The sequence below is a fragment of the Astatotilapia calliptera genome, chromosome 12 (genome assembly GCF_964374335.1).
Source record: "Astatotilapia calliptera chromosome 12, fAstCal68.1, whole genome shotgun sequence".
Lineage (NCBI taxonomy): Eukaryota > Metazoa > Chordata > Actinopteri > Cichliformes > Cichlidae > Astatotilapia > Astatotilapia calliptera.
In genome coordinates, this window is record NC_137433.1 from 3,318,126 (window position 1) to 3,329,894 (window position 11,769).

General features: G+C 39.2%; 1 protein-coding gene across 1 annotated transcript; it reads left to right on the plus strand.

Annotated features, from left to right (window-relative positions):
* Positions 1–203: 203 nt before the first annotated feature.
* LOC113033566 (ectonucleoside triphosphate diphosphohydrolase 2-like) lies at positions 204–11,739 on the plus strand. The gene is made up of 9 exons (XM_026187513.2): positions 204–459; positions 3,009–3,126; positions 5,234–5,384; positions 5,498–5,657; positions 7,473–7,700; positions 8,196–8,468; positions 10,663–10,782; positions 11,082–11,216; positions 11,313–11,739. Exons 1-9 carry the CDS (start codon positions 343–345, stop codon positions 11,517–11,519), a joined length of 1,509 nt encoding a protein of 502 aa, XP_026043298.2. The 5' UTR covers positions 204–342; the 3' UTR covers positions 11,520–11,739.
* Positions 11,740–11,769: the final 30 nt, after the last annotated feature.

Consider the following 11,769-nt stretch of genomic DNA (forward strand, 5'->3'; position numbering starts at 1 on the left):
TTTCATTCTATCAACAGAAAAGTTACAGAAATATTAAATTTGAAGACAAATTCAGAAAATAATACTAAAATGGGCTATATGTAAAATTTGGGGGTGCTCGAGCGCCCGGGATAAGTCTGTAAACTCCCCTATGAAGCATTTGTCTTGTGCTTCCCATGAATGAAGCTCATATTCTATACACAGTGTTTCAACCACGTCTGAGTGCCCGTGTGGGCACAAGTTAGAGGAAGCGGGACTCCGTAACATGCGCGTAACACGCCAGGAGCTCACGCGAAAGCCATGGTTATTTAATGCGCCTTTACGCGGAACTATTGGCGGCAAACATAAGCAGCAGCGTTCAGCATGGGTCTCCGGTGCTCCCAAACCGTACCGACGGTTGTGCTAATCGTCGTGGCAGTTGTGGGGATTCTGTTGCTGGTCCTTCCAGCTAAAGAGATGGCGCTGCCTCCAGAAAACATGGTAAATATTATTGTAGACGCATATATTCATAGAGGCGCAGAACACCGTTTCAAATCTAGGTCAGGATTTTGGTAATGTGTGCATCAGAAATGCACATTAGAAGTTAAATTTGGGTACACAGCTAAGCCAGATTTTAATATTAGTTTGAAAAATGTCAGATTTTCATTTTAGAAGGCTCTGCGCAAAGGTGTGACTGAAAGTACAAGAAATCTAAACATGCACAGTTCATCCCATACTACGTTTTCTGCCATCATCATGTATCAGTCCAAGTAAGGAAATACAGAAGATCTTTATTTTAATACTTTATGTAAATTATACCACGGAGTTTACACTATGTGTAGAAAAAATTAGGATCCTAAAAGCCTGTCTCTGCTTTTGATACCTTTCAAAAATTTACTTTAGCTTGTATGTGTTGTCAACTGTAGTTCTTAGAGCAACAGCTTTGTATGATAGGCCAAACTAGGCCAAAAGGTATTGAAACTGCTAGATGTTTGTGGGATGTGTGTTGGTATACTGACAGGGAGCGAGTCTTTGCACAGTGAAAAATGAGCTCATTTAAAACTGCTCAGTGCTTGTCTACATCTGAGCTAAATGCTCTAATTTCACATCCAGCTCTGAATGCATTTCCTGACAATGGTTTGCAAGAGGAAGTGACACAGAATACCCTGAACGAGTCAAGACAAAGAGTGTGACATAAAATAAGTAGTTTGTTTTATTTGATAGTTATTCTGTGCTAATTGCTTGTGGGCTTTTCATTTTGTTCATCTCACAGACAATTTGAAATCTTTTAAAGGGCACCACAGAATAGGTATTTAGAAATAAGTCTCATGAAACAAGTCTGCTTTGATTTGGTCACTTCAAAGAGTACACATACATGAGAAGAAACCTAAGATGTATCGTTAAAAAAGAAGCAGTAAATCTGCACAAAAATAGCGACTGTTGCAAACTTGCTATGTTATAGGTTTTAACCACATCCTGTCAAGACCTCACTTAAAGTTCAGTAAGTGGAAAATAATACCACCTTCACACATTGGAGTGGTTGCAACTATCAAAATGAGTAGGTTAGTGTACAAAAAAGTTGCAATTTGCAGCAGTATCAGCTCAATATCATGCAAAGCATGCAACAGACACACCGGTCCACTGTGTAAATAAGAAATGGACTGGGTCTTACAGTGCTTTTCTACTCTGAGCTTTCAAAACACTTAACACAACTTGCCTCATTTACCCATTCACACAAGCACCTGCTCCACCTCATGAGCTACCACAATTCATGCTTTGCCTCTCCAAAGTGTGAAATGGCTATGCTTGCAGACGTTGAGAATACAGACCATACACGCATTAGGCCACTAATTCTTAAGCTACTGCACAACTGAAAAATTAGATACCTCAAGGAGAATTGCTCTTCATGAGACAACAATGTATCGTTTCAATTAGAAATGACCACAATTTTAAATGACATGTAATAAGTCATATTTATGCTGTTATATATCTACAAATAATGCTAATGAAAAATTACACACTAAAGATAAAGAAATATTTAAGAAAAGGTCAACAAAAAATCCATCCATCCATCCGACGGGCAATTTAGTGTTTCCAATTGACCCAACTCTATAAACAAAACAAAAAACAACAACAACAAAATGTTTGTAAAAAAACAAAAACAAAGATAGATATAAACTGTCTTGATGCTCGATCAATCATCCAGGTAAGTAAATGCCAAAGGTTGATTCTGTTCATCTAGGTGAAGCATCTTCAATGGGAGAAACGTTTTGTTACTCATCCCAGTGACATTGAAAACGCTACGTTTTTAAATAATAATTAAAAATATATTTAATTGTACTAATCGAGTGTAACATTAAAATGTTACATTGTTTTGTGCTTGTACTGTAATTGTTTTGTTCCTTTTTTCCTTTTCTGTTTATATTTTTCCTTGTATTTCCGTTTTTTTCCCTTAATTGATTATTTCTGAAAAAAACATTTCTTGACTGTGTAATCCACTCACTGCACCACGGTTATTGAACAATAACAAACCAAAGTTGGGCGATATGAGAGGAGACACTTGTCTTCAGGGAAGAGTGTCTGTAGTTCAATACAAATTTATTCTGGGTGATCATGTTTATTGTTTGATCAAATATTTTATCCTAATGAGATTCGTCTATTCCCAGGACACAAGGGCTTACTGAGTGATTTCATGAGGATATAAATAATGTGAATTATGCTGTTACCCACAGTCACCAGCTCTCAGCCTCGCTTAACACACATTAAGATTTAGGACGTATGCATTATGCAGTTTTCTGTGCAATATGTTCTATCCCATCAGAAGCTGTTATTGACAAACGTCATGGTCTAAAACTTTAGAGCATTATATATATATTTATGATATATGTATAATTGTGATATATCTGTGGTTCATGTGTATATTGGAAGAGCAGATGGATGATTGTTAAGTCATTAGAGGGTCACAGAGATAGCTTACAAATACCTGATGAAGTTGGGAGGCTTACCTCTGCCTGTGGTCACCTACTATACTGTATATCTGTCTCTTTTAGTATGGAATCGTTCTGGATGCAGGCTCATCCCACACCTCCATGTATATCTACAAATGGCCGGCTGACAAGCAAAACAATACCGGCATCGTTACCCAGCACGATGAGTGTAATGTAAAAGGTGAGTTCATTTGTATTGTTCAAGACAAAGTTGATCAAAAGAGAACTCAATCATTACTTTATCTCGTGGTTTGAGTGGTAAATGTGGGCAACAGCATATACTCAGAATCAGAAGCGGTTTTTGATACGGGCGGTTGCCCGGGGCAGCATCGTGGTGGGGAGCGGCATCACGGGCATCGGCAAAAAATAAAAATAAAAATAGTTGCTCGTACTCATGCTGCCCCGGCGTCATGCCAGCGCATACTGGGAATGGTACAGGCACCGATCGGTTTTCTATCGCCCATTTGCTGGGAGTAAGGGCGCCCTCCGTTTGCGAGGTGCGCCTGCTGCTTGCTGCACAGGGAGGAGAGGGCGGGGCGGCGGGGGATTCTCTGGCTGGCTGGAGCAGCGTCTAATAACCAACTCGCAAAATAAAACAAAATAAAAACAAACCAAAAAACACAAAACACCAGACATCATGATACAGACTTATAATTTGCACCGACGTTTTTCTCAAATCTATACGCGAAAAGTGAGCGCGAGAGCCCTCGGTGCTCACTGCTGAAGTCAAAGTAAACTTTATTGTCATCTCCGCAACATGCAGTCCAGCATATATAGAGACGAGACGACGAGGCTCCAGTTACAGCAGTGCAAGTAAACAAACAATAAATATAAGAAGAGTAAGAAAATAAATATACACTTTAGGACCAGGAGTAAAGGGATCAATAACAATTTATAATTTACAGTTTGATGATTTAAAGTCTCACACACAACCCGTTGAAAGGGGAGGGGGCCGGCTGCTTCCAAATAGAGCACATGCTAGCACTAGAGGGAGTGTTCGCCCAGGGCGCCAAACAGGCTAGGACCGCCACTGCTCAGAATGAAATCTAACTTTTAGTTTCTAAAAGTATAATGTCAGCAGAGCCTTCAGCTATCAGGCCTCTCTCATACGTACGGTTACATTGTAACCTTGGTTCACTGAGTGAGAAACTATCTCTCCGTAACTCCGTTACACATTCCATATGTATGGGGTAACTCTTAAAGACAAGACAAGGAGACAGCGCAGCCGAAAACCCAGAAAGTGTACCAAAAGAACAATTTTCAAATGTACATATATACATGCCACCCCAGTCAAGGCCACGCCAGACGCAAAGGCCGAGCCATGGGCCAGAGGCTTCAGTCTGCCAGATGCAAGACTTACCTGAGCGAGTCCTGCAAGACGCAAGGATCGCAGCATGGTCAGCCCTCAAGTTGCTAGGCTAACCAAGGACCTAGGCTACTGCTGATGGGCACCCAGCACCCAAAAGACAGGCTGGCTGCCACGTTCAAGCGATAAAACTGCATAAAGGTGGTAGCTGAGGACCATGCTGCTGCCGCACATGACCTAAGAGGTGGCCACCCCATGGGCCAAGTGGGCCCACACAACCGAGGGAAGGGGAGCTTCCACCCCCTTCCCATCCGGGAATCACCTGCAACACTCACTGTGGACCGATAGTGCCTGGAGTTCACTAACTCTTTTGGCAGATTTTATGGAGGGAGGTTTTTAAGTGATAGCCAATTGATCTCAGTGTTCTCCAGAGGCTCAAAGGGAGGGCACTCAAAACTCAATCACCAGTTTCACATCTGCACACCTGTTTTATACTTAAGCTGTGGGGCATTGGCGGGTTAGCCAGAGTGTCGCCACAACATAGGGGGGGTCATACCCTTACATATGGAATATGTAACGGATCACAAATATTTCTCAAATTATTGCTAAGAAATACCAAAACTATTTATAGAAATGTTGCTGGTGTTAAGTGGAAAATGTTTGCAAGCCTCCAGAACTGACCATTTAACCCCAGAAGGTTCCACTGGTGAGGACACTCTCACTTTCACTTCCACAATTTCACCCTATAGAAAAATATCCAGTGCCGTTAAGGATATTCAAATTGTATGTGTTGTGTAAGACTTAAGTGGTCCACTTCCTCGCCAGACATTCTTTGCTAACTTAGTAAGTACCAGCTGTTCCCCTTTTATTGGCCTTGTTATCAATGTTTCCTTAGAAACACCAGTGGATGACTCCAAGACAAGAAAGTGCAGCCTTAGATCAGGTTCTTAAACAATTAGAGTTACTTTTTCTTCTTGTCCAGGTGGTGGGATATCAAGCTATGCCGACAACCCTAGTGGAGCAGCAAAGAGTCTCGAGAAGTGCTTGGAACAAGCTTTGACGCATATCCCCAAATTCAGACACCATCAAACTCCACTCTGTTTGGGAGCGACTGCAGGCATGAGGCTGCTGAGGTTAGTAGTAGTGGTTAATAATTCACCACAAACTCCATCAGTGATTAATATCTGTATTGAAATGAATTCAGAAAGTCTTTTAACCAAGCTTCATTTAACCAATGTATTGATAGCATCACCAATGCCTCAAAGTCGCAGCGTGTAATGAAGGAAGTGGAAAACAAACTCCAGTCCTACCCTTTCAAATTCAAAGAGTCAATAATTCTGAGCGGGCAGGCAGAAGGGGTATTTGGCTGGGTCACTGTTAACTACTTACTGGAAAACTTTGTCAAGGTAAGTGCTGTCTCTTTGATGAATTTCTGCTTTTTCTGTTAACATGCAAGGCAGCTGGATAGCAGAGTGCACTGCCTCACAACCTCATGAAACATGAAAGGTTTTGTTTTTTTAGGATATGACTAGAACTGAAAGGGTCAGTGTCTTTAAACATAAACTTAAATAGTAGCTTCTGATTAAAATATTAATTTATAATCACATAGATGTTTTTATTGTTACTGTTATTATTTGTTTTGGACATAGCCCATATCTGTACATACACTGAACAAAAATATAAATGCAACACTTTTGATTTTTCTCCCATTTTCCATGAGCTGAACTTAAAGATCTGAAACGTTTTCTACATACACAAATGACCCATGACTGTCAAATATTGTTCACAAATCTGTCTAAATCTGTGTTAGTGAGAACTTCTCCATCCCACCTCACAGGTGTGGCATGTCAAGGTGCTGATTAGATAGCATGAATAAATAAATGTTGGAGACTGTGTGGAGAAACAGAAGCTGATTACCCACATATATTTTGGAAGTGCATAAAAATCAAAAAGTATTGGGAAGACCTTAAAATGACCATGGATAATATTCTGGGTTATGCACTCCCAAACACCAGTCAAGTGATGTACCTTGGAAACATAAAGGAACTGGTATAAAAGGAGGACATGTATCTAGTAAAAATAATCCTAGCCGCAACAAAGAAAGCAATCACAAAGAACTGGTTACACCCAGACCCTCCCACTCAACAAGATTGGATTAGGATTGTAGAAGGTATCTCAGAAATTACTTTCAATATTAGACTGATGGGGTGTAAGTATGACAGACAATGGAGGAAGTGGAAAACATTTTTAAGTGGCACCAAAAACACGACATAAAAAGAGATTTGCATGTGATAGAAGGTGGAAAAAGAAATGTAAACTCCAGACTGGTTGTAATTTTCTTTACTGTATAACTAAAGCTAATAAAAATTAAAGTTGCAAAAAAGAAATACAAAGCCATTACAAGCCATTCTTAAAGAAGGGTAACGGGGAAAAAAGATGAGGTGTGTCACATTGCACAAGATCTGCAATGAAAAATAGGGGCAACAGGTCTGATGGAGTACGCAATCAAAATTGAAATTTCTAGAAAGGGACTAATAACAGCGATCACCTAAAGAAGAGTTTTTATATTGTCCTTTTGTCCTTTTATTGTTTTATTGTCTATTGTCCTATTCCTGAAGACTACTTACAGAAATTACAAAAAAGCTCTCCTAAGAGATTTCAGGCTGATGATTAAAGACAGTCATCCTGAGTATTCATGATCAAGCCTGTTAGAATTGTTTGTTTTAACCTGAATATGTTTCAGTAAATCGCTTCACCTATTTTCCAAGTTAGATATTTATTAGTTAAACTGACTTATTAACTAATAATTTTACTTGTACTTAGCTGAGTATCTTGTTTGTGGTTGTTAACTTACTTACAGTGAGTATTATTAACAACATAATGAAAACTGAGTTCAGGATCTAGTTAACATTTTTAATTAAGCACTGTGTTAGAAATGTGATGGACTGACTGGTGTACATGAAGATGCCAAGTGCTGGAAGCATCCCAGTTGAAAATTACATGGAGGTATTTTATGATGCATGAGTTGCATGTTTAGGTGGGGGTGTGGCCTCTTTTCCATTTACAAGTGAAGCCAAACAGCTATTTTAGATCTAAATTTCTCTTACAGTTTTAGAGCGTTCGAGTGCTTTGGTCATTTTTCCCTAAACGTTTTCATTGAATGTTATTGGTTGATTCTAAGAGATTCTAATTCCACTGTGGTGTCCTTTGTTATTACCCAGTATGGTTTTGTAGGTCACTGGATGAATCCAGGCAGAGACACAATTGGAGCTTTGGATTTAGGAGGAGCATCTACTCAGATTACTTTTGAGACCTCTGAAAAGGTGGAGAATAAAAGTAACACAATGGAGTTGAAGCTTTTTGGAAAAACCTACAGACTATACACCCAGAGCTTCCTGTGTTACGGCCAAGACCAGTATTTAAGGAAACTGCTGGCTCATCTCATTAAGGTACTGTTCAACAAGTTAAAAGACTCTAACTGTTAATGGCGACCAAATCCCTGTTTGTTATAATGATTCTGTATCTTCTCAACAACTGAGAAGTTCCGATAGCAAGACCATATAAAACAGCATGTGTAAACATTTTATTGTCTTGCTGCAGTCCTGCTAAGCTATAAGGATGTTTGAAACACATCTCCATTAAGCTTACTAAATGGATTAAGTTCACATTTGTCACATTTTGGGATCATATTGTTACATTCTTGCTAAGAGAGAGATGAAAGCTTGCCATACAGATTGGACAGGAGAACTGCTAGCTCGTTAACCAAATTAAATAACCAGTCTTTACCAGTTTTAGGAAAATCAGAGTTGTTGCTACAAGGAACCTTAGAACAATGCAGTGTCTGTGTTATGGATGGCTTTTATTGCTTCAACAGTGAAATGGTCTTTGTAAAGAAAAATAAAAAAAAATGTTTTCTAATAAAATTTTAATCTTCTAACTTTAAGGATAACTATCCAAACAGCACAGTGTTCCACCCCTGCTATCCAAAGCAGTTCAACGAATATGTCATCCTGGGGAAGGACGTCTTTGATTCTCCGTGTACTGTGGACTCCAAGCCAGACAAGATTGACCTGGAAATGAATGTAAACGTTGTGGGCACAGGGGACTACCAAAACTGCTTAAAGAATGTAAAGAAGATATTCTCCTTTGAGAATTGCAAATACTCCAAGTGCTCCTTTAATGGAGTCTTTCAGCCCAGCTTGAGAGGAAGATTCATGGTGAGAGGCTTTTAGATGTTGTCTAAAATATCCTATATTGAGGCAAAAAAGCATAGAAGCATAACGTAGACTCAATTTTGGGTATCATTTTTAATTCTTTGTTCTTGGATTGCTCATTGTAGTGATTACAGTGAGTTTTTTTAGTTCTTACGTTCTAATTCTACTGTAATTATTAGCATTCGTAATTCATAGAAAAGCTCTAGGTCAGCTGGGTTTTTGTGTGCATGTTTTCTGAGTGATCAGTTAAAACCCATGCATGGTAGGTTAATCGAGATATCTTAACCTGCTGTTAGTATGAATGTGATGCTGAATAGCTTCCTCCCTGCTCTCTGACGGAGTGGCAACCTATCCAGCATGTACCCTGCCTCTTTTCTTTTTTCATCTAGGATAAGCTCAATGATCCCCTGGAACCCTCCATCCAAACACCTTCACAAAGCACTGTTAAAACATTCAACAGGTTTATTTACAGATTGTTAAAGTAAAATTGCTATCTTTGAATCGGAGGTTAAGAGACAGAGATAATACACGCTGTTCAATGGTGAACACACTGTCAACAGAAAACATGCCCACAGACAGACACAGACAGAAAAGAAGGAGAGAGTCAGTGGTAGTGTGGTAGTAATTGCATCAAACAGCTATGCAACCAGACCCTGGAATGTTCATTAGCGAACAGCCACCAACTTTAAGGATATGGAACGAGTGAATTGCTTCCTATGTGGACACAGTTTGGACAGGTGTTTGAACAGTTTTCCAGATGTTCTACACCGAAATCGTCACGTGTATGGGAGCTCTCTGGTAGATATTTTGAATCCCTTATGCACACTTTCTGCAATTTTTGCCTAAGAGACTTACTCGCACATAAACAGTTATACAGACAAGCATACAAGACTTAAAGAGCTGGAAAGTTTCAAGAAAACATTTGGATAAAATCACAGGAATCCGGCATTCACTTTATTACATATCAGTCACTCTGTCTCTGCTATTGACTATGTTGCCTCTGTTCCATGTGCAATATTTTGGTCTTCCCCTTTTTCTGTGCAATATTTTGTTCTCTGTGCAATATCCTGGCAGATGTGCAATTACCATCCCCATCCTAAATGACCAGTGACCTCCCTTCCACCCTTATCTATATATTATATTGCTGCCCTTGTACACACACCCACAATGCTTCTGTGACTCATACCCGTGTATATATATAGAGTGAGAATATTATATACTAGTTAGATATATATTCTTATTTGTATATTGCTTTCTTTACTTTTTTAAAAATAGACTTTTGCACTTTGTGGTCTTGCTACCTAATTTCGATGTGCAAGAAACTGTACAATGACAATAAAAAAAGTTCAGACACAACACCTCTTTTACCAGTGACATGTGGGCCCACTGGTGGACGATGAAGGTACTGCAGGTGATAACAGAAGATAAATCTGAAATTACTCACAAGCATATACAATTAAATATTTAAATAAACGTATTTATCTATATGAAATTAATTAAACTGGTAATATGAGGTGATTAGTTTGCAATATGGCTTATTACTCTGACCTAAATATGTGGCTCTTGTTTTGAAGTTTGTGCCCTGGTGGTTGGCTCGGTCCCACGTTGGCCTTAATACTGATTTATGCATATGACTGGATAGCATTAACAATTAATAGCCAACAGCCTGTATTCCTTATGTTTTTTAATGCATTTTATTCAAGAAAATACATCACTTTCTCCTGGATTAGGGGGAAGACTTGAGATTTAGTGTGCCTAGGAGATTTTTGTGGGGGTTTTTAAGTGGGCCGCAGCAATCTTGACTTTGGGAATGGCCAGGTTTTTAATCTTGACAAAGCAGTAGAAACCAGTGTTCTAGTCAGTATTTCCTCAGTTCCAGGTCAATAATAGTGCAGTATGCTCTTCACTGAATGAGCACTAATTTTTGCTTTCTGATATCCTTTCTTCTTTACACACACACACACACACACACACACACACACACATATACATCGATTGATTGATGATTGAAAATACTCCTAAACACTAAAGATGGATGCATTACAGGCATTTGTATCAGGACCTAATGGATTGTACTGACGCTTCCTTTGTGGTTACAGGTCACATTTTTAATTCTGTCTTCAAAAACAGAAATTCAGTCAAAGCAGCAGGGGGATACTTAACCTTCATCCATTGCACTATTCTTTCTTCTCCACAGGCATTCTCTGCTTTCTACTTCACTCACAAATACATCTCTACCCTCACCAACATGGATATGACGTCTCCTAATCAAACCGCAAAGGCTGTCCGGTGCGTCTGCAACATGAGCATCTCTGAGGTACTGTCCATAAAGACTTTGAGACGTGTTGATTTGTAAATCCAGCAAACAAGCCACCAATTCTTCACCATGTTACTTGAAGGTTCTAAAGTCACTGTCGACATATATCTACATATATTATCTATTATATATCTATCAATATCTCTGTTTCTACACTCGTTTTTTTATGAGTGCTTGATGTTTGTTGTATATTTCCGGCTTTGACAACTCAATTTCTCTCTGGGATTGATAAAATCTCTCTGATTATGAGCTTGAAATAACATAATACAAAACCTCACACATTGTATTTTCACTTATAGATGACGACTAAGACAAAGCAGGATGAGAAATACATGAAGAATGTCTGCGCCGTCTCCAATTTCGTCCAGGTGCTCTTAACACAGGGCTACCATTTTAACGAGGTTTCCCTTCCTTCTATTTCTTTTGAAAAAAAGGTGAGAGGTGAAACGAAATGATTTGCTGGAATTTAGAAACTGATAGAATCCACAATATGATGTGATATCACTGCACCTCTTCTTGTGTTTCTGTAGGCCGGAGGAGCATCTGTAGGCTGGGCTTTGGGTTACATGCTAAACCTGACCAATCTAGTTCCAGCCGAAAATCCTGTAGTGATGAAGGCCCTGCCCATAGGGCCCTGGAAAGGCATCCTCTTCCTCTCCATCATCCTCATCTTCTTTGCACTGGGATACCTTCTCTTTGTCTACAGAAAAGCAAAAGCTAATGAAGGAATGGTTTGAGAGCAAGGGTAGCCAAGTTGAAGTAAATTTCTCTCAGGCAAAAAGCCTTCAGTAAACACCTTTTTAATTTTGGCTTTTTATATTATGTAGCGAAAATCATTCTTAAAGTAAAGCTCGCCCTATACAAGTTTTGCTTTAGATTCACAAATTTCAGTAAATGTTCAGCTTACTCATGTCAGTGTGCACAAAATCCAAAATAAATGGGATCCTTTTTTAAATATTCCAGACTCAGTGTGCAATACAATACCAC

What these genes read in the sequence shown, in the direction of transcription:
- LOC113033566 (XM_026187513.2), top strand. Translation starts at nt 343, where the DNA reads ATGGGTCTCCGGTGCTCCCAAACCGTACCGACGGTTGTGCTAATCGTC. An exon ending in CGCTGCCTCCAGAAAACATG is followed by an intron (nt 460 to 3,008) that starts GTAAATATTATT and finishes TGTCTCTTTTAG; the next exon opens with TATGGAATCGTTCTGGATGC. An exon ending in GCAGGCATGAGGCTGCTGAG is followed by an intron (nt 5,385 to 5,497) that starts GTTAGTAGTAGT and finishes ATGTATTGATAG; the next exon opens with CATCACCAATGCCTCAAAGT.